This window comes from Mercenaria mercenaria, chromosome 17, assembly GCF_021730395.1.
Source record: "Mercenaria mercenaria strain notata chromosome 17, MADL_Memer_1, whole genome shotgun sequence".
NCBI lineage: Eukaryota > Metazoa > Mollusca > Bivalvia > Venerida > Veneridae > Mercenaria > Mercenaria mercenaria.
Genome location: NC_069377.1, coordinates 35,730,532 through 35,755,135, shown reverse-complemented (window position 1 = coordinate 35,755,135; position 24,604 = coordinate 35,730,532). Strand labels below are relative to the sequence as shown.

General features: G+C 35.3%; 2 protein-coding genes across 2 annotated transcripts in view; one reads left to right on the top strand and one right to left on the bottom strand.

Moving 5' to 3' along the window:
- Window positions 1–24,534, top strand: part of LOC123535806 (cytochrome P450 2J4-like) — a 74,650-nt gene extending 50,116 nt beyond the window's left edge. The window contains exons 11-14 of the mRNA XM_053527787.1: window positions 17,336–17,429; window positions 22,610–22,703; window positions 23,266–23,469; window positions 23,795–24,534. Coding sequence (XP_053383762.1) covers window positions 17,336–17,429; window positions 22,610–22,703; window positions 23,266–23,469; window positions 23,795–23,979 — 577 coding nt within the window. The 3' untranslated portion in view covers window positions 23,980–24,534. The remainder of the gene's footprint in view (window positions 1–17,335; window positions 17,430–22,609; window positions 22,704–23,265; window positions 23,470–23,794) is intronic.
- The window catches only part of LOC123537368 (branched-chain-amino-acid aminotransferase-like), a 363,414-nt gene that overhangs the window by 202,458 nt on the left and 136,352 nt on the right, over window positions 1–24,604 (bottom strand). The window lies entirely within an intron of this gene.

Here is a 24,604-nt window from a genome sequence, read left to right as displayed (position 1 = left end):
ATGAAATAAGCAGAATTAAAATGTGAGTAATCAATAACATCAAGCATTTCTTTATATTATTATATGTTCATTTCTGATTGAAAAACTAGCAATTCGCACATTTAATTCTGCGCGGTTGACTCAACAAATCAGTTGAGTATCACTTCTTTTACTATTGTCTGTACATGTTTTCGTTATTCCCATGAATGCTGATTACCGCTATAGGCTTTTCGATTTTCCGTCTTCTAAAAAGAGCAGTACACCCCTCCTAATGTCCGAAGATGTACTTTAAAAAGACGCATGTTGGTTCTGTACTGGAACACGATATGTAAGCAGGTTACAAATGACGAACCACATGGAAATATTCAGTTTCCTGATCTCAGTAAGTATAAGCTTTTATCTGTTGTTACGAATGTCACTGAGAACGAATGGCTCATCCGGGCTGTCTGTCTGCATCTGTTGATCAAACTAGTAGAAACTTCACACATAAGTATATTCTCTATCGTGAAATAAATAGTCGTCCCGTTTCTGATTCCAGTAAACAACTCTTATGTCAACCTGGAATAAAAAAAATGCACGCATTAAAAGTTATAAAAATCGACTCTTGCAATTCATGGATACTGATAATTATATCTATTAAATGATGTGAAAATTATGACGAATAAAATGACATGTGGTCGCGCCGGGAAACGAACCCTGACCGCAGCGGGCAATAAAGAAGTTTTCCACCGTCGTTACCAATTTATAACGCAAGGGAGGGTTTAGTGTTTAATGCGCGTTAAATATACAATTTTATCGTAAAAAATTAGTTAAAACATCTAATTTCATGTGTTTCCCGCAAACATTAAAGTCTGTCAGTATACGTAGCATAATTATACACCATTAATATCCATATATCTAAAAAAATATAATGTCGTGCCATGAGAAAACCAACATATTGGGTTTGCGACCAGCATGGATCGAGACCAGCCTGCGCATCCGTGCAGTTGGTCAGGAGCCATGCTGTTCGCTTTCAAAGCCTATTGGAATTAAAAAAAACTGTTAGCGAACAGCATGGATCCTGAGCAGACTGCGCGGTTGCGCAGGTTGGTCTCGATCCATGCTGGTCGAAAACTAAGACTATGTTGGTTTTCTCATGGCACGGCTCAATTATATATTTTATTTCTGTTCTTGTCGGACGATCTGGAGGCCAGTGCCTTTTTTAGTATTCGTTTAAACATTGCGTTATTTCTTAAATTTATTTTAACCCCAAGATTGCATACAGTTACACTAAAAATAAGATAATTTAATTGTGTCAAATGTTTAATCACCCTTTAAATTTCATTGTGTATTACAATATTGCCTGGGGATAAGAAATATCCGGTCAGTGTTGTTTCAAGCTGGGTCATAAAAATATGATAACCCACTTACTACAAGTGATAGGTACTTTAAATTTTATGGTTTTATGGTTAACCTGTTAAGTACATCATTTTGCGCCCTGCTGAAAAAAAAAGACGTTTGTGGTCATATTTGAAGATTTACAGCTGTAAAATGGCGTAAAACAGAGAACTGAAAAAATACCAGTCAATCGGAAATATCGTCAACTTTAATTTGTTAAAATGTCAAAATGATCCGTTGAAAATCGATTTAAAATAACAGACTAAGCTGAGCAATTACTTATTGTTTGTACATGTATGGTCCTGAAAGTAAATGTTTGTTTTAGATGTATAATATGTAACGATTTTAAATATGTTAGATACCATATTCATATTACTAAATATTACTTTATTTTGACAATAAATAAAGTATTATATACATATTCGACTTGTTCCGCATTTCACTTTAATATTAATTTAAACTTCATTCAAGTACAGCGTTAGTAAACCGTTTGCCTGTAAATGCATCAGATAAAAAAAATATAATGACCAAAGCTATTAGTTATCGATTCACCCCACCCCCATCCCCGTGTTACAACAACAACACTTTGTACGGAAATCGACAAATTGGATTATGTGTTCTCCCGCTTTATCGCTTTTAAAGATGTTACTAAAAATTGGTAATGCAAAAGATCTATAGTATGTATGTATTTTAGGTCACTATAAAATTCTTATAACTTTCAGATTAATAATCAAATTCTACATAATATAAATTGTTATTATTACCAACCTTTTTTTATATAATACTTTGAAAAAAAAATACACATGACAACCGCTTACATAGACTTACAAAGTCTGTAGAGATAAAATAATCTGTAATAGTATTAATTTCTTCATACTGACACTGATATTTTCGCCGAGAAAAACATTTTTCTCTCTAGACAGAGGCAAGAGATGTTGTAATTTTTTGCAAAAGTGCCATCTAGAAAAAAAGCGTTATTTTGTCAGATTACCGGTACCCATTTTCTAAAAATAAAAGATTGTAATTATTAACTTTATTAATGCTTTTCCGAGATTCCAGTTTTAATCGAATGAATGAACGTGCATGCCGCCTTATTCATTCTTAAAGCTAGCCTTGGCTACCTAGCTTCTACGAAATAATACTTCTATCTGGAGTTGTTTTTGTCCTTTCAACTTTAATCTCGTTTAACCCCAATGGTATTCATCAAATGATTTTTGCACGATATTTTTTTATTTCATACACTTGCAACATCAACATTTGGTGACTGACATCCTTGTAGACTATCGGATGAAAGAATGAATGAAATAATAGTTAAATGATTAGTTGTGAAGAAATGATCAATCGAATGAATGAATGAATGAACTACTTAACGGCTATTCTGAATTTCTTTTTTATATTAAGATTACAAAATTAAACTGACCTTTTTACGCTTCTGAATTTGTTAAAGCAATAAAAAGCAACCCGTGTTTCCGATTAATTGAAATATAATTCATGGTCTGGTTTGTCTAAAAAAAAAATCAGTTTATAAAAAAATTAAAACATATAAATCAAATAAGTACTTACTCGTGACTTCCTTTCCCTATGAAATATGCAATACAGATTATCGCGTGCGGTCACTTGAGCCAGATGTTATCGCTTTTTGATATTGATGATGACTCTGTTGCACACTTTGACCAATATTCTATTCTTGAGAAATATTCTGTGAGACTAGAACGTAAGTCTAAAGATAAGAAAACAAACCCAAATGGTATTTTATTAATAGACATGTGCAGGGTGGGACAGCCTTCCTTGATAATATTTGCAGGCTCTGTGACTCCGGCCTTATAGGCTCGGAACAGCATTATTTGCTTAAATGTACATATTTTAACCATGAACGACAATCATTTCTTCAGGATGCAAACATTGTTGATAATGAGCACTGTTTTGCTCGGCTCATGTCTAGCTCGAACGAGAATAGTTTAATTAGAATATGCAATTTCATAAGAATAATCTTAAGTAAGTTTTGATTAGCTTACATAGAAAATGTCTCAACAGCGTTCATTATGTACTATAATTTATTGCAACTTACATGTTTTATGCAGCAACTAATCCATGTATATTATATATGCACCTTTTTGATTACTAAGCAGGTTATTCCAAGAAATATTACAACTTTTACTTAAAAAAAAAAAAAAAGTAAAGCACACTTGAATTACTGGGTCAAAACGTGCAGAGCCTAATTACATTAAATACACTAAATATATCCGCAAATGGAACTACTTTTCCTTTATAAATTATCTGGAATAAAATTCTACTCTTTTAATTAGTTAAAATAGATTTGTTTCATAAATGTGATTAAAATGCAAAAGACATATCAAATTTACAAAATCCTATCTTATATTATATGCGCGTGTCGAATAGCCAAAATAGTGTCCTATAAATATATGCACTAATAATAGTAACCGGTTTTTGGAATAACCTATAGCGCTTAGTCATCACTAAATCACGTGTGTGAGGCAATGTTATGTGTAAAGTGGGTCACAGCTCATTGGATCTAGAACCATGTTTGATCGAGGGAGACGTGATCTTTTCTCTGCATGTCTCATTGCCGAATTCCCGTTATTTATATAAATTATACCATAAGTTGAAATGCACATATCTAAATTATCTTGACATCAATTGCAAATCGTTTGAACATACTTGAGTTCCCCCATAGATGACAAAAGAAAATACTGTTATCTTGCTTCAACCTTTAATGTACATTGTTGGCTATAATATTTTCACTATTGGAAGCATAACTGTTCTTTGCAGAATATTAGTATTTCCTCATGTTGTACATATGTACCTGAGATGAAATAAAGAATTTGTCTGTCTGTCTGTCTGTCTGCTTCGGGATATATGAACGCGCGAAGCGTGACGAAGCGTGTTCTCAAATGATTGGATACCTAATATCTGTATGCATTAAAGATCCCAATTAATTTGCGCTAATTTGTGTTAATTGGCATTCATCGAGTTTCTGATATTGTCAATTTGCAGGTAGAAAATGTTAGAAATTGTCAGACTGGGTTACCAGGCTTAGGGTACATGGGCTATCTATCTGATTTAGTTAATATGCATACAATTATTATCAATTAATGTTGCAGTAAAACTGTTCGGCAGAAATTATATGTACAGTTTATTTTCGTGGAGATGGGTAAATCAGTGTAAATGCTTATATCATTTGATTTAATGAAAGACACTCATTAATCTTTGCCAATATTTTTCGAGCGTTTTCGTTAATTTTAAGCAATATTTGTATTTTATACAGTCAATCAGTGTCACGCTATCCACGTTACCACGGTTATCATTGCTTTAAAGTAAAGTAATGTGATGTTATCGCTACCTGTTTTATCTTTATAAATTTTATTTTTTCTCTTAAAGTATTTATTTTTTAGTACGCTTGTGACTGGTAATGTGTCTTTCTTTTTGTCTAGAATATTTTAAATAATTGACTTTTTTACAACGGGTGAATATGATAACTTATTATTCTATACCTATTTTATCTATCCAATCGCGAACGTTCATTTGCAACACGTGACCGTACAATATATTACGGTATTTGGATGCACGTGCGTACAAAAATCCTGTATTTTCTGTATTTGGACGCACGCGCGTACAAAAAATCCTGTATTTTCTGTATTTGGACGGTTCAACAGTCCCATGTTAAACATACGATAAAGCCCGAAACGCGTGAAAATGTTCCGAATGTAAATCGGATGAAGTAGGCGCTCTATGTACAGAGTTTGATTATGCGTCTTGAAATCTGGATTTAATTTTACAACACACAAAAACGATTCAAGGGATAACAATGCTATCTGATTTAGATAATATGAACTAAGGCAAAGCCTCAAAGCGAGCTGAAAGAAATCGGATTTATCTAAAAATATGATGCATCATTTATTTGTCACAAAGAAACTATTCACTAGTCACAAGAATTCAGGAGAACCTATTCACTTGAAAAAATCTACATTTAGTGTCACCATGCCTATAACAGTGAATACCATACGTTGCAAAATTTATGGGAAGCCGGTGTCACGGTGACGTCATTACCGCCTTCCCGTTTCTTTCTGCTTATTAATGACATTTTTTTCCATTTTCTGGCCGATGCTTGATCTTTTAAATGCAAATGATACTTTTTTTTAAACAACTGGAAATCATTCTTTCATTATTGTTGAGTGATGAATAATTTTTAGCAATTGAATGAAGTTCTGTATTCACTCCGGAAAGAAGTACTTCCTGTGAGCACCAGTCCGCTAGGGTGCGCTTTTTTAAAACTTCCGACGAAACTTTTCAAATCCATCACCAAGTGTGAAAGTATACTTGCGTTACCGTAAAGCTCGATTCTCGAGCTCGCTATTAAAACTTTCGTTAATAATCAAAAACTTAAAAATACAGTAAAACGGATCATCAGATGTTGGAATATTTGAAAAGTCGCTAAAAGAAGCCGTTCCGAACGAAACCTAGAAATTGTTATCAGCCCTGACTGTCTGGATAGCTAACTCAGCAGTTTTTATTTAGCGGTTTAGAAACAAAATGGAGAAGATTATGAATGGCAGCGGACGGGCGGTCAGCATCCAAAACATGTCTGCTCTATAATTCAGTTTTCGTCGGATCTTCACCAAACTTGCTGACAATGTTTGTGGGCATTACATCTCGGCCAGTTTCGATAACCAGCCAAATTGTACCAGGCACTCCATGATTATAGTCCCTGAATTACTCGAAAAACGGAGGATTTAGCCTTGTCCGCTCTTTTAAGTCGAACAGTTTTCATCCGATCTTCACCAAACTTGCTGAAAATGTTTGTGGGCATAATATCTCAGCCAAGTATTATTACCACCCAAATCACCAAATGGCTGTTGTAGGGAGGTTGCACCATGTACTTTTTTAATGACGATACGCAGAAAAAACATTCGATTAATTACGTATATTATGTATGAAGTGAAATAAATATAGAACAAAAAAGATTATTTAAGGTCTAACATTGTTCTGTATAATATATATTTGCACTCATACCAAGCTGGGAAAAACTAGAAAAGGCAGGAATACAATATTCAGTGAAATATTCTTAATTTAAACTTTTATTATAGACTAAGTAAGATAAAATAGATATAGAATAAAAAGGTTATTTAACATTGTACTGTACAATACGAGATATATTTGGACTCGTACCCAGCTGAGAAAACCATATTGAACTCGCCTAGCGGCTCGTCCAATATGGTTTTCTCAGCTGGGTACTCGTCCAAATATATCTCCGTATTGTACAGAACAATGTTAAATAACCTAATAATAAATGGACCATAAATATCACGGTGCGTTTGACAAATAAGTGGAAAGTTTGCAAATAAATTTAGGGGAAAAGGTATGGCCAAAACTCGAACCCACTACCCTGATATTGGCAGCTGAACGCTTTGCCGCCCAGCTACCGGCACATGCGATAGTATAATATCAACTAAGAATTATATATGTAATATTTGTATCGCTATTTATGTTTGGACATTGAAAATGAATTTATGGAAATATACGAAATATTCACATGTGCTAGGTCAATACTAAAGGACCCTACATCCACGAGAAATAAAATAGTCTGCCACAGTGTATACTACAGTGGAATAGAGGGGACATAGGAAACATTTTATTTATCACGTGCACACGTGTTAGCACCACATTCGCACATGTTAGATACCACGTGCGAATGTGTTGATTAACACGTGCGCACGTAATAACTATCATAGCTAACACGTTCGCATGTGATAGCTATCACGTTCGCAGTTGCTAGCTGACACGTGCGAACGTGAAATATTACCAACGAAACTAATCGAGATATCAGCCTTTTTTCATAAACAAGAAACACTTACTTCGTAAATTACAGCTAACTATAAATAACACTTCCTTATGAAAGACATCCATTTAGAAAAATTGCAGATCTTTCACGCTTTTTCATTGATCAGCTAACACGTGCGCACGTGTTAGTTATCACATGGGCACATGGTAGTATAACGTGCTGTCACTTGCGCACGTGATAGTTATCACCCGCACACGTGTGAATTACCACATACGCACGTGGTAGCTAACACGTGCGCACAGAAACGGTAAACTATTTCATATGAAAGGCGTTTGTTCGAATCTTTGGACGCAGACACATTATATCGATTATTTTTCGTCTGTAAAAATATTAGAATTGATTTCATAAGTAAAGTATCAATACATGTCTTATATACTTTTTCAGTACAAAATATAAATGGATTAGTTCCTCTTTTTTTTCTATAAATATTTGCATTGTATGCACAAGCGTTGGAAATGTGCAGAAAAACAGTTAATTTATGCTTGCATTAGATTTTTACAATGGTGATGATCAACGGATGTATTTATCACTACAAATAAATAGGGATGAATTGATTAATCCTTTTCTTTTCTCAATCGGCTATTTAGATTAAATGTTAAAATAAATCGGGAACGCGCTAGATGAAATGATGGATTCATTCATGTTTGATTTTAAATTTATACCTGTTTTGGTCCGTGAATGCTTTTTTCAGTTCATGTCATATTAGTATTAAACATTTCTTTCTTTCAATATTGGCATTCATTCTACATACACGTACAAGTTCGAAAACATGCGAAACGTTTGACCTTTGAAATGGCCGGAGAATATAATTTTCACTACACATATTGATTGCATCCCGTATTTTTGAAATATATAAGTTATTTAAACCCCGTATTTCCGGCATATACGGGAAATATACAGAGTTGTATACCAAGCATATACGGACATATACGTCCCGTATTTTCGAAATATACAAACTATTTAAATCCCGTATTTCCGGCATATACGGGAAATATACGGAGTTGTATACGAAGAATATACGGGAAATTTAATCCCTGTATTTTCGAAATATACAAACTATACATATCCCGTATATCCAGAATATACGGGAAATATACGGGGTTGTATATGAAACATATACGGGAAATATACGTCCCGTATTTTTAAAATATACAAATTATTTAAATCCCGTATTTCTGGCATATACGGGAAATATACGGAGTTGTACACCGGAGTTGTACACCAAGCATATACGGGACATATACGTGCCGTATTTTCGAAATATACAAATTATTTAAATCCCGTATTTCCGGCATATACGGGAAATATACGGAGTTGTATACGAAGAATATACGGGAAATTTAATCCCTGTATTTTCGAAATATACAAACTATACATATCCTGTATATCCAGAATATACGGGAAATATACGGGGTTGTATATGAAACATATACGGGAAATATACGTCCCGTATTTTCGTAATATACGGATTTATGTATTCCCGTACACCAGACATATACGGGAATATACGGTGTTGTATACGCTCAGAATAACCCTTTTTAGAATTTCCCGTATTTCAATAATATACGGGGTATCGTATTCTAAGAATTCCGTATTTCATAGTATACGGAAATCCGTATTTTATTAGTATACGGACTTTTAAATATACAAGCCCCGTACACGCCCGTATTTTAGTTTTCCCGTATTTCTTCCCGTATATGGGTAATATACGGGATCCCGTACACTCCCGTATATTAACTCTTTTTTCGCAGTGGTATTCATGATTATAGTTGTATCAAACAGTAATTAACGTGTTCATTAATTAAATGTTAAAACTATCAAACAATACGAGACTCTAGAATCAGCGAGGGAAATTTAATTTTTTCTTATATGCCCCTGAATTATATAGAGGTAAATAAGATTTAAATACCCATTTTTTCTAATCTGAGAACCTCAAAATTATTTTCCTGAGTAATATCACTTGAAAGTCATGAAATAATTTCTTCATAGTACACCATTCTTACGAAATAAAATCAAATGGAATATACAATGCATTCTGATTAGATTTGGGTTTTACGACTCACAAACAATATTTGGTATTAGAAACGAAGTCATATCAAACATAAGTGCCTATTAGATGAACAATTATCCGAAATAATTTCTGCCTCTCTCAAAATAAAAATATTTACAGTGATTGATCTAATCCTAACAGTTCATGCTGAGTACACATTAAGGTGTGTCTCAACTGAAAAAAAAACTATATTCTTGTAAAATATTCTTGTCCTTTTATTACATAATTATACTGTGAACTCAAATATTTAATTAATTGGCATTCACCTCTTTGGTTTCAACAAAAGTGTGGTTTTTTTTAATAGAACATTGAAAGATAAAATAAATGAGAATTTTGTTTATTTCAATTTGATTTTGCGGATTGATACGACTGAGGAATGCATATGACTGTGGCATCCATGCAACAGTGGAATCCCATTGAATCAATGGGACCGCGGAATCCGCTAATATTAGTCCCCAACATACATTAGTGATTTCGCAGTAAATATACAGTGAATCATTTTCTCCAAAGCAAGTATTTCTGTTTATATACGATAATCACAGAATAATATCATATAGGTCTTTGGTTACATGTATGAATAATGGTGCTCTGACAGGTACATTCAAGTACTTGAACATGACATGTAGTACTGGAATCCAATCTGACTTTATTTTTTCGCATATTGACTTTTTTTTCGATCACATCAGAAACTAAACACTGATTAGAAGTGTATATAATATTTTGTATGGCGCTAGCATAAATTTTCAATGTCTTCAAAGGCTACATGGTGCAACAAGAACCGTTGCCAAAAATAAAATGAGTGGAAAGAAATTTGAACATTACATGAGCACTTCGATGGTTTCAATATAATTATACATGTAACTTAAATCAGTTTGAAAGGAATATTCGAGGGTGTGTGATGGGCGCGGGGGGAGGGTGGGGGTGGGGGTGTGTTCATGACAAAAACAAATATTTATTAGCACTTATCATGTTATCTAAAACAGAAAAATTCATTTGTGCTATAACAATTACCCTTATCTGCTACTATTCATATAAAGGGGCGTAATTTATAATGACTATCAAAATTAACATTTCAGTGTTTATATTCATTGTAAATACTCTTTGTAAGTTATATATTATCATCATGTTTCATTGTTCATATTCATTGTGAATATTGTTTATAAGGTATATATTATCATGTTTCATTGTATTGTCTGTGATTTGTATAATACATATTATGTATCTTGTTCATCTCTTCAGATTATGGAGGATTAAAAGAAATAACGTAATATCTACCTAGAAAGAAAAAAAAATAGTTTTAATTGTAAATGTTAACAAAAATGTGGAAAAATAATTTATAATTTCTTTTACAATCAGGATATTAGTTTTTGCCCTCAACTAATCTACCTGACTCTAATTGTGCATACATTATACAAGTATATTTTACTAACATAACATAGCAAAAATAAGTATTTCTATACAGTGAAATTGTCAGCTTTACATTCTAACCATATTTAGAATAAAGAATAAAAGCTCTTTTACCATAATGCATAGAAACATAGTTGCAGTTTTGCACCCAAACTTTAATATTAGTTCCACTTTATTGAAACATTCATTACAATTAAACTGGTTGATTTAAACTGTTCACAGATTTCTCTTCTATATATTGCAGACTAAATGTAGAAGCATGATACAGGAATGAAAAACAAACTGTACAAATATATTAAGAAAGTTTACAGACTCTATAGGACCAAGGACCAATAGTTTTCACTACTTCCTGGCAAGCTTTTCAAACATGACATCAAAAATAATTTTTCATTTTTCTTTCTTTAAGTTTTGGCTTCCTCTCAGCCTATTTAGTGTTGAACTATTAACCGGTCAATAGCACAAGCTATGGACTGGCGATTTATATAAGGAGTCATGTTATAAAATCAATTATCTGGGGTTTAACTGAGTCTTCAAGAATGAAACAGAGTTAAGTCAGGTTCTAGGTCTGTGAACTTGACCTTGGAGGTATAGAAATGACCTTTGCACTTGACACCTCATTATACATTGGTGTGAAGTTTGGTTGATATCCCTTTAATCATTTAAAGCGACTCAATACGTTTTTAAGCAAAAATTTTCTCTTTCAAAAATCCATTAAATTGGGATCCATGAATTTCAAAGTTACCAGTACTGGTTCGAGTCGTAAATTCGGCCAAATTTTGCGGTTTTTCATAAATATTTATTTCTTTATACAACGGATGTGTACAAAATTTCTACCATATGTGCTTTAATACAAGCAACATTGATTGTTATCATTTACGGCCGTTTACAGTATGGTAGACAATAAAACCGCGCTTAAAATAACGGACAGGTTTAGCGTCCACATTTTACTTTCTAGAGGTTGTAAATATTCGGCCACTTTTTAAACATAAAGTTTGTTATTTTCAACATTGTCTTATAAATCGATGCTACCGCCAAATTGTTCTTTTTTCAACAAACTGCAATCATTTTTCAATACCATACCTAATGGGAAATATTTGCCAACAGAGATTCAAAAGCGCCTGTCACCCTTCTCAGCGCCTGTCACCAGCATGACGTAGTTTAATTTTTACGTTACTGTTTATCACACATTCTAGCATAAAACTGCTGTTCTTGTCAATTTTCGGGGGTGTTTTAACAGGAGATTAAAGAGATTCTCGCGCTCACGTGCTGTTATAACACCCTTTTATATATGCGCGTTCCTTGGCAAAGCATAAACGTTTTACGGCCCCGAAAAGGATCATTCAGAAGGATATGACGTCAACGTGAAAAAACAACGTAGACATGGAAATTTAATGACGTCGAGGGATAATATATTCGTTTTCTTGGTGATAACACGTTTTATACTAGTTAGCGCATGTTCTTTTCGTGTTATAAAGTTTAGATCTGAATTAAGCCTTGCCGGGCATCAGCAGAAACGAGCGCGTGCGATGACGTCACGCGACCCGCCAGACAAAATCAATTTTCTTGCATTTTTACAAGAATCTTACTCTTATTTTCACTCACTATCATTTTCAAACATATATATAGATATATATTCAATGCCATACTTGGTGGATAAGAACATGTTGAAAAATAAATTTGAATTTCACCTTAACATTGGGCAAGTAGTTTTAAACATTATAGCTGTGGAGGAAGTGTTTCGAGCTAACAAAGTGGTTACATACCGACAGGCAAATTTAAAATTATATTCTGGTACTATATTAAGCCTTCCTTCAGAGAATGAACACAATCTGTAAATAGTATGAAATCTAAACATATCTAAGAAACATAATTGTTTATTGGTTGTCTGTCGTACTGTCGTGTTATTACTATCGTGCTGTCGCGCTTCGCCATCGTTATGTCGTGTCATCACCCTCGTACTGTCGCGCTTCGCCATCGTACTGCCGTGTTATCACCATCGTGCTGTCGCGCTTCGTCATCGTACTGTCGTGTTATCACCCTTGTACTGTTGGCCTTCGCCATCGTACCGTCCTAACTTCGTGCTTCGTGTTCACAGGGAGCAGGAGCTGGCCCTAAAGGAACGCCGTGACATGGTGATTTGTACTGGAGACAGTATCATGTATCACGTCTAAGCTCATTCGCCTCTGATTCATGTGGGGCACTTCTTTCGGTCATTTACAGAGACTATAAGAATTACATGTACAGTAGCTGGCTATACATGTATGTTACTATTGGTAGGATTCTGGTAAGGAATCCGCAACACTGTAATCATATGCATACATAATACAGTTGAAAAAGATATGATTAAACCCATTCATTCATCAAAATATCTTTTCATTTGACCGTATACACAATGCAACCTCTAGAGCGAACACCACTGGAAAGACGGAAATGCATATGTTGTACAGAGGTTGCAGCTTTTGAGAAGTTTATTTACTATGAATTACTTCAAACGGGAAAAAAGTCTTTATAGGGAGATAGTTCGCTCCTCAGAGGTGTCTTTATTAGAGATTATACTTTAACTTAAATGTTCTAAACCCCATTGAATATAAAAGTTTTTAGGTAAAAAGCAACTATACTGTTTTGATATATTTAGCCAAGTATATCATCCAGATATTCAACAGGGAACAATTTATAAAAGAAAGCTCTCGACTAGGAAATATTGGTATATAAAAATAAACTTGTTAAAAAATAAACTTATTATCAGACTAGTAGATATTCTATTGCCGACCCAACTTATAAACTGTGAATAATCTAACCGCCAAGTTTTTAAACTCAACGATATTGACGTGTATAGATGTTACTTACGCTAGTGACAAATCTTTCTACTTAAGTTGTTGTTTAGTTATGATGTCCTCTTTTCACTGATGTTGTATACACATCCTCGAGTTGATTAAAATTGTTAATAAATACTACTTCTCTACATGTGAGATGTAGCGCACCCGAAATAACAATCGGCAATTTCCGTTGGTTATTCTTCTGATTCTTCGTTCGATCACGTATTCACCATCTGCGATTTCGGCATTCTCCGGTATGAAACGGAAAGAAACGCCATATAAGAACACATAAATCACCGACTGCCATTACATGTCCACTAGCTTTATTTCAAGCAAATACCTGGGTAGAGCCGCCGACATTCTGTTAGCCAGCTGGATGACTTCTTTACATTAAGAATTCTGCAACCCAAGCAACTAAGTATTCGATCTCACATCAATGAGGGGCAAGTGATTCAAGTCAGCGACCTTAACTTCTCATAGTGTTTCTGAGATACAATTTCATCAGTCTATTCCTTAATTAAGTTACATCAAACCACTGAATTTTGATAAAGGTTATAGCTGAATATTGTCCTACAATACATTTCAGTATGTATATACTATACTGATAACCATTACTTGAATTACATTGGCCTAAAACGCTGTATATATAATAACAAGTTTAAAAGCTGAGCCGGCAATAACACGTATTGACGATATATATAAACACTTGCTGAACATAGGAAAATATCCCGATAAATTCAATATGGAAGTTTTATTAAGTTTAGCCAACATTCCCGTGTTGTTGATATTCATAACAGTTTTCTTGATTTGTTACCTGTATTTACAAAGGAGATCGAACTTTCCACCTGGGCCCCCGGGTTTGCCTGTTTTAGGCAACCTGCTTTGGGTGAATGGCCAAAAAAGGAAAGGGATGAAACAGTACCAAGCGATGTTTGAGGCAAGCAAAACGTATGGAGATATAGTATCAATTAAGTTCTTCGGTCAGAGGTTCGTATACCTACATGGATATGAAACAATTCGTGAAGCCTTCGTGAAGAATGGGGATGTATTCAGTAACCGACCTAGCTGGCTAAAGGGAATTAAAGAGGCTATCAAGGAAGGGAAAGGTAATCATTTATCTTAATTACAATACTATACAGTCAAAGAAAAGTCACATATTAAATCTGGATAAATATAGCTAGAAATAGCTGTTATAAAAACCAATAACAAGTGTACAATATAACCATGTATAGCTCAGTATAGCCATTTAGGTATAGCTATTAATGACTTTTCTGGTACCTGATTATAGGTATAAAAGGTAAAAAGTTTACTTTTTAAAATATACTAGACCCAAATTCATTTTTGAAAATACGAACAACTACTTTATAATCTGTGTTAGTCAAAATAATATCACGGTTAAGGACAGAGTGATGAAATAAGTCACCCGATAAGTCGAACTATTAAGCCTAAATCTACGTTAAAATTAAAAAACTAAGTAAACATGTTTCTATGCATGAACAGTACTGGTTGTTAGGTTTAAAGTACTAATATAGTACACTCCTTGTAAACATCATAGATATGTACTTCCAATAAAAATTGGAAGTGTTTTAACAAATGGCTGTTACACATGATATGTATTCTGCAAACACTGTTAGTTTATACATTTAGTCAAATTCATTTCCTTTAAGGAGGATTTTCTATATTTAAAGTTAGTATCTAACTCCCGTCAACCTCTCAAATCCGCCTCCCATCATCTGTCTATTCCCTTCCCCCACCATCCACCAATCACCCACTGTTCTTCCCCCAGCAACCTCTCATCGTCCTCTTTCCTTCCCTTTTCAACCTCTCATCATCCTCTTCCTTTCCTTATCAACCTCCCATCATCCCCTTCCCCCATCAAACTCTCATCATTATCTTATCTTCCCCCATCAACCTCCATCATCCTCTTTCCTTTCCGAGTCAACCTCTCATCATCCCCTTCCCCATCAACCCCCAGTCTTCTTCTTCCCTTTCATCATTAACCTCCTATCAAACTCTTCACTTTCCAAATCAACCTCCCATCATCCTCTTCCTCTTCCCCATCAACCGCCAGTCATCCTCTTCTCTTTCGCCATCAACATCCCAAATTCCCTTTTCCTTTCCCGATCAACCCCCGGTCATCCTGTTTCCTTTTGAATCAATCTCCCATCATCCTTTTTCCTTTCCCCATTATTATCCTATCATCGTCTTCCCTTTCCGAGTCAACCTCCAATCATCGTCTTTCCTTTCCCAATCAACATCCCATCATCCTCTTCCCTTTCCCCATCAACCCATAATCATCCTCTTCCATTTCCCCAAAAGCTTCCCAATATCCTCTATCCTTCCCCATCAACCTCCCACCATCATCTTCACTTTCCCCATCAACCTCTCATCATCCTCTATCCTTTCCCAATCAGCCTCCCACCCATCATCCTCTTCACTTTCCCAATCAACATCCCATAATCCTCTTCCCCTTCCCCATCATCCTCTTCCCTTTACGATCAACCTTCCATTATCCTCTTTCCTTTTCCCATCAGCATCCCATCATCTTTTTCCCTTTCCTAATCAACCACCTATCACCCTCTATCCTTTTCCCATCAACCTCTCATCATCCTCCTTATTTTCCCCATCAATCCCCCATCATCTTCTTTTCCTTATCAACCTTCAATCATTCCCTTCCCTTTTCCGGTCAAACTCCCGTAATCCTCCTGCCCTTCCCCATAATTCTCTTTCCTTTCTTCATCAATCTTCCATCATCCTCTTTCCTTTTCCAATCAATCTACCGTAACCCTCTTGCCCTTCCCCATAATTCTCTTTCCTTTCCCCATCAACCTCCCATCATCCTCTTCCCTTTCCCCATCTACCTACAATCATCCTCTATCCTTTCCCCATCAACCTTCCATCAAGTTATTATGTTAAAACAAACAGAACACACTGAAATGATGGATCAAAATCTTCGTTAACCCTTAGCCTGCTGCAGGCGAATTTAACAGCCTTTGCAAACAGCTTGGAACCAGATCAGACGCCGATTAAATCGGCGTCTGATCAGATTCCAAGCTGTTTGCTACTCTGACAATATTTCTTCCAATTTTGGAGCAAATTGCCTGGAAAGTTTTGCGGAAGTTTGTTCTGCAGACACTTAGAGAATTTGGCGTTGGAAAGACGTCTTTAGAACAAAAAATCATGCGGGAAGTTGACGCTGCAAATGACGTTCTCTGCGCACCGACGGAAAACCGTCCCGACGTACGACTTCTTACGTCAATGAATGATCAGCAATGTTATTTATGGAATCGTTTTCGCAAAAAGGTATAAACAAATGTTACATAAATCGATTTCTAACAATTACCTCTACCCGCATGCATGTGCACATGTAAGCGTATCAAATGGTCGAAAGAATTTCCAAAGTGTAAATGTTTTTTAAAAAGTCCATTTGTGTACACATGTAGGGCGTTGGTTAGTACAAAGGAACTGTCAGTATGATATCTAGATGTGATGGAACACCTGCTTCAAAGCCATTATTTAGAAATCCAAAAACCCAAAATTAATAATAAGGTAATGACTCGTGACTTCGAACGAAGAAAAGAAGAATGGACTCGTGATGACATTCGCCAAATTACGTATTCTCCGTAACGAATCTGGCATTCTCTGGTTTTTATGGTAAGTTATATGTGCTCGATGAGGTATTTGGCGTCCGGGGAAATTTCCCAATTACCTTTACGAAAATATGTAATTAAAAGGGAAAATTACCGAGTGATATTACAGCTCACTACTCAATCTAATCAGCAATTCAGAGTTTACTTGAGAGACGAGTTATGTTATTTTATTCCTTACAATCTTTTATTTTAATAGGTTTGACTACAAAGATGAAAAGTTACACGAAATCATAGAAAACCTGGATAAGTTTTTCCCAAAGTGTGGTGGCGCACTTACCCCTGTAGGGATGGTACCAAAATTTCTTCTTAAGCTTTTTAAAACAAAGAGGTAAAGACAAATGTTTAATTTTTGGAGCACTAGAGAGGACTGCCCTCCCCCGTCCGTCCCTGTCGCAAAAAATGGACCCGCAATTACTCAAAATGTAGTCAAGCTAGATTCATAAAACTTAGTATGTAAATAGAGGATGGCAATGAGTTGATTTTTCACGTCTTAAATTAGACTAGTAGGCCAAAGGTCTAGGTCACTTTAGAAGGTAAAGAAAAATTGTTTCCGCTCCATAACTTTTATATGCATTGATGGATTATCTTGTTGGTTAAAGGTCAAGGTCACTGCTAAACGTCTGGTAAAACTTTTTTTGTTTCACTTCATAATTTTACGTGCATTATTGTATTATCTTAGTACTGCACACTATAAAAATATGTCGCGTAAATGACAAGATTATAGGTAAAGGGGACTATTAAAATTTAATTGAAAAAGTTTTTGTTTCGTAGCTATTAATTGCCATGAAGCATTTTAGTCATAATACTTGCCAACAACCACAAGGGACGACCACTAACACAGTTTTTCACCGGTAGAGTACTTTTGTATTGCCACTGCTATAGATCTACGCGGTCACTTCATATACTTGTATTTGAAAATTTTTCTCTTTATTTGCAAACATGTCATCAAGGAGAGCACAGAGAATACATCTTGTAAAAGAATTTGTTCATGTTTTGGGTCTTTTGTTTGGTAATGTGTCACACTGACACAATTACTGTGTCATATGGCGACTTAAAGAGAAGTGTCCCTCCAAGTATTGTTTCATGCATGGTCGGTAAAACCACCGACCTGCCGTAAGCCACCTGGATGGCTTCCTCCCACCGAAGAATTCTACAGCCTTAGCGAGGTTTCGAACCCACACTGAAGAGGGCCAAGTGAGTCGGAACCATTGAAGTTAATAACTCGGTCCCTGAGATCCATCTATTATAAAATATATTGCAACTTCTTTTAAAAAATAGGGATACAAACGTAAAGAGAATCGTCTGCGTACACAAAAATGGATAAAAGAACATATTTACGGCGAGATAAGCAACCACGAGAGCACGTTTGACATCGAGAACATACGAGATTTCATAGATTTGTATCTGCAAGCAAAAAAATTTAACACTCTCATGAAAAAATTTTCAACAGTTTTGTATTGGTAATGACAGTAATGACAATCGGCATTTTCCGTTCGATTACGTATTCTCCGTTTGTGATTTCAGCCAACCTCCGCGCAGGAATATTGTCAAACAACCAACCTTCGCGCAGGAATATTGTCAAACAATCAACCTCCGCGCAGGAATATTGTCAAACAATCAACCTCCGCGCAGGAATATTGTCAAACAATCAACCCCCGCGCAGGAATATTGTCAAACAATCAACTTCCGCTCGGGAATATTGTCAATCACAGTTTGATCCTAAAATGGCGACACGCTTGGCAACGCCGGGTAAATCAAATGCTTGCAAATTGACATTTATCGTCACAGTTTAAGAACATAATGAAAGTATTTACTGTATCTGCATTTTGCAGTATGTCATTCTCTAACTGTACTAAAATAACCGTCAAATAATTTCATTGTTTACATTTTTAGCAGGTATGAGTTACGACACCACAAAAAGAATTACAGCATTAATATTTTAGTTGTTTGCTCGTTTTACAAGCAATAAAATATAATATCTAACTACGGAGATGAAAACTTTGTTCAACAAAATTAAAATAATGAAAAATGTAACTCCAAGTTTATACGTGGTGGCAGTGTCTACTGTACCGATAAGGGGAAATAACACCGTGTTGGAGTTTGGATAATGGCCGAAGAATCCCGAAATAGTGCACGAAAATTACCGATCTTTATCATTACGGGATCGTATAATTTTCTTAATTTCAAAAAGTGACAAACAATATTTAAACACGATAATGCGTTGGTAAATACATTTTCAATTGGATATCACGAAATTGCGTCTTTCCCTTTTGATATCCGTATCGTAAAATCTTAGTTTAATCATATTTTTGCTCATTATTTTCATTTGTGATATAACGTGACAATAATATATTTGTACATATACACACAGAAATAAGTAAATTGGCTGGCACTACCAGTAGACAGCCCTTCTGCCAATGTACAAAGCGAAATATGTATTTTAACATTTTTGCTTTCTTTTCCAAAATATACTTTCGTTAGGATTCTAACCCGAATTTAATTTCTAAACTAAGACAACATATCGAATAATTAAACCAAAGTGTTGACTTCATATTTAAACAAAAATCATGCAATAACATCTTTTAGCGATAGTACATTTTTTTCAGAGGGAAACAAAGTTTCGTGTGGGTCACGGACCTCTTTATAGCAGGCCAGAAACAACGTCAAATACAATCAACTGTGTATACTTTACAGCAAGAGTACCCGGATATACAGAAAAATGTCAGGAGGAAATATCTGAGGTATTCCCTTTGCATAATTTGATGACAAAACAATCAGCACCAAAATATTGCTGTTGTAGAAAAGTGATATTGCTCTGTAGACGTGTCGTTATGCGCATCTTACTGCATGAAGATTGGAGCAAAAATGTGGCCTCTAAAGTGTAAACAATATTTTTCTTCTATTTGGCCTAGTGACCTAGTTTTTAACCCAACCAGACCCAATTTTTAACCCGTCCGGAATTTCATGGAGACAAATATTCTGACCAAATTTTTTTAAGATTGGACAAAAATGTGGCTTGAGTGTAAACAAGCATTATCTTTTATTTGACTTAGTGACCTAGTTTTTGATCAAACATGACCTAGATTGAAAATCCGTCCATGATATTATAAAAACAAACATTCTGACAAAGTTTCGTGAAGATTAGAGCAAAAAAAGTGGCCTCTAGAGTGTAAACAATCTTTTCCTTTGATTTTACCAAGTGACCTAGTGTTTGAACCTGCATGACCCAGATTCAAAATCATAAAATACCTAATAATACCAAACATTCTGATCAAGTTTTATGAAGATTGAATCAAAAATGTGACCCATAGAGTGTAAACAAGCTTTTTCTTTGATTTGACTTGGTGACCCTGTTTTTGATCCAACGTAACCCAGATAAAAACTCGTCCGAGATATTTCTAATCAAGTTTTGACCCCAGATGATCCATAATCGAGCCTGACACAGATTTCATCAATCTTATTTCATGAATATCGATTGAAAAATGCAACCTCTATGCACACACATAGTTTTTCTTTGATTTGACCCGGGCGACCTAGTTTTTTGACTCCAGATGACCTATATTCAAACTTTACCTAGATTTTATCAAGATAAACATTCTGACAAATTATCATGATTTTCAAATTTAAACTGTGGTCTCTAGAGTGTTAACAAAATTTTCCTTTGATCTGGCCTAGTGACCTAGATTTTGAGTTCACAAGTTTTTCTTTGATTTGACCGGGTGACCTAGTTTTTGACCACACATAACCCAGATAGGTCATAAATGTGACCTCTAGAGTGTTAACAAGGTTTACATTTGATCTGGCCTACTGGCCTAGTATTTGTACCCAAATGACCCAGTTTCGAACTTGTTCTAGAGATAATGAAGACAAATATTCTGACCGAGTTTCATAAAGATTGGTTTTATAACTGTGGCCTCTAGAATGTTAACAAGGCAAATGTTGACGACGACGGACGACTGACGACGCATGACGACGGACGCCTGTGTAATGAAGTATTTGGACCCCCATAGAATAACGACCTCCCGGTCATTATTCTATAGAAAATGTGACTCCTTTCCTGTAAAATATTGACTCCCCTTATAAAAAACTGACTCCCTTTGAAAACTCTATAGAATAACGACCCCCGGTCATTACTCTATAGAAAAACTGACCCCTCCAAGTAAAATACTGACTCCCTAAAGATGACTCCCTTCGAATCCCATAGAATAACGACCCCGGTTATTATTCTATAGAAAAAGTGAATCCTCCAATGTAAAATACTCACTGCCGAAATTACTACATTCGAACTCATACAATATCGATTCCCGGACATTATTCTATTTAAAAAAGTAAAACACCGGCTCCTAAAAAGACTTTCGACGATAATATCTATTAAAAAGTGATCCCCACCAAACCTAACGGACAATTTTACTAGATCTACAACTCTAATACCCTCAATTGCAAATAGTTAACATTTTGATTGTACTACTACTACTTGTGCCGCTACTTCTATTGCTATTACTACATGTACTTCTTCTTCTTCTACTACTACTACTACTACTTCTACTATTACTACTACAACTGCTACTACTGATACTACTATACCTGCTTCCACTAATACGTCTTGAACATCTACCTCTTCTTCTCCTGCTGCTGTTGTTGCTGTCACTTATTCCTCTGCTGCTGCTGTTGCTGCTGCTGCTGCTGCTGCTACTGCAACTGCCAGTACCACTACTACTAATACTACTACTACCACTACTACTTTCTATTGTTGCCGCTACCGCACTTTACTGCCACTGCTAAGTATTTCAACTTCTATTAATACTAAGTTCTATGCTAGCAGTTTCTTGCGAAGTTTTCTTCTGAAGAATTACTTCATACCGACGTTTGCAGGAATATTGACACTGGTGTGTTTTGTGAACGTATTGTGAATTGTTATTTTCCTGAAAAAAATGTATACACCAAGATACAGCGTTTCGAAATAGAATCCCTTTTCCCGTTGCGGAATGCTCTGATTTCTGTGTCAAGTGATGGTATCTGGGGCTAATGGTCAAACGGAAGGACGGACGGACGGACGGACAAGGGCCGTCTATATGCCCCCCTCCGCCGAGTGGGGGCATAAAATGCAGCAATTAGGCCTTAGATACATGAGTTATCACTAAATTTGACCAAATGACCGGGGGTCGTTTTTTTATGGGAGTCAATATTCTTCGTGAGGTTCCGTTTACTTCACGTAGGGGAGTCATAGTACTATGATCTGGAGGTCATAATACTATGACCGGGGTGGGGGTCCCTTTTTCTGTAGAATAATGACCGGGGGTTCATTATTCTATGGGGGTCGAAATACTTCATTACACGGACAATGACAGGTCACAATAGCTCACCTTGAGCACTTCGTGCTCTGGTGAGCTAAAAATCGAATTTTTTTTCTGTATCAACACTTTCAAGTATAAAAGATGTTTATTTTAGTCCCCGCTTTTATGCTTTACAGAAATGTGGAGACAAGGTAGTTACATGGGCTGACAGAAGTTCCTTGCCGTACATCGAGGCAACGCTGCTTGAAATACAAAGAATGGCAAATATAGGTGAAAATTTACTTTTTCTTTGCCTTCCAGCTGTTTTACTACAGATATTTTTGCAATTTTGCCTTTAATACATATTAGTGACGACAGAGAATAGTGGGATAATTCAGGTGTCACTACAGTTTACACAATAAATTGACGAAAAGAGACAAATTTCTCTCCTGCTCGTGAAATCAAAGTTAAACTTCGTGAACTATAACTTAGACAATGGGTATGCTAAAATCCCAACCATTGGCATTATTTCTAAACAATTTTGTTAGATATTTTTTTCTAAGTGCATTTCATCAAATATAACAAAAATATAAGTAGATCTACTGTTTAATTCTATTTTAGCACCTATGTCAGTGCCACACACAACTGCGGTTGATTTATCTCCTGCTCGTGAAATCGAAGTTAACCGTCGTGAAATGCATCATAGACAATGAGTATTTCGCTAAAATCCAACCATTGCCATTATTTCTATTCAATTTGATTAAGAAATATTTTATTTTTAAGTGCATTTGAACAGATGTGATAAATATAACGACGCGAACAATGTTGATCTCACCGTTTAGTTCCATTCTAGCACCAGTGTCAATACCACACACAACCGATGTTGATGTTACTTTCGGAGGGTACTATATACCGCGGAGGACTCTGATTATTGTCAATTTATACTCGTCCAATATGGATCCGCGTCACTGGGACCAGCCAGAAATCTTCAATCCTGAGAGGTTCATGGAAGGCGGGAAACTGAAGAAAAATCCAGCTCTGATCCCGTTTTCAATAGGTAACGTCATCCCATTATGACGTCATACATGTATATATTTAGTCTTTATTTCTATGAATGTGAATTCAACATTATGGTATATTAACTATATATCATCTGCTTCAGTAACTGTACATGTAGATTCTATATTCATTCACGTTAAAAAATTATTTCCTGTTATGATTTGAAAAACGCAAACTAATTCTAATAAAATGTGATTTGAATCCGAAACGAATACAGTTTAAGCATGAAACTTATATCATTGATAGAATTTTGTACTGACGCCTAATTTTTTACTTTAGATCTAGTCTTTAACAAAAATCCTGAGTCTGACATTTATTTCCAGGTCCACGGATATGTTTAGGAGAATCTTTGGCCAAAATGGAAATGTTTTTGATCTTCTCAAATCTGCTACAGCGATTTACCTTCTGTAGAGAAGACGATAACGTCAAACACTCCTTCGAGAATATTTTAGAGCAAGGCACAAGTGCTCCAAAACCGTACAAAACCCGTGCTATTAAGCGGGCTTAGATCATCGTGTAGAACAATTGGAAGTAATCATATTTTCTTGCAATCAAAAAACTCTGGCAAGTATTAGACTAAGTGAAATACACTATATATACACTGGAACATTAATCATGAACTTGCCCGTGCACTTCCATCAGAAACTGTGAGACGTCGTTTCATGAAAGGAAAATGCTCTGTTTGCATTTCTAATACATTTATTGTTTTGTGGATGAAAAAGGTAGAAAAAAGATATAATCAGTCTTGCAAAAGAAAGTATATTTCTAGTTACATCGTAAATCAAATATGAAAAATAAAGGGAAAAAAATGTCTAACAGTCAATTATATTTGGATCAATAACTCCGTGAAAAATACATTATCCAGAGGGTCATTTTAGGATTTGATATAACAAGTAAGATATGGGTCAACAACTCTATGAAAAGTACATTGTGTGTCTAAATCTATCAGATATACACTATCGACAGGGTCTCTCTCGGATTTTTAAAAACTTGGTGAAATTTGGGTCAATATCTCTATATGCGTAGGCCTATAAACTTCTTGTTGAAAACTTGGATTTACACTCCTCGCACGTAGGAATAACCTAAAATATTATTGAAAAATAAAATATGATAAAGTATCTCATTTTCTGTTT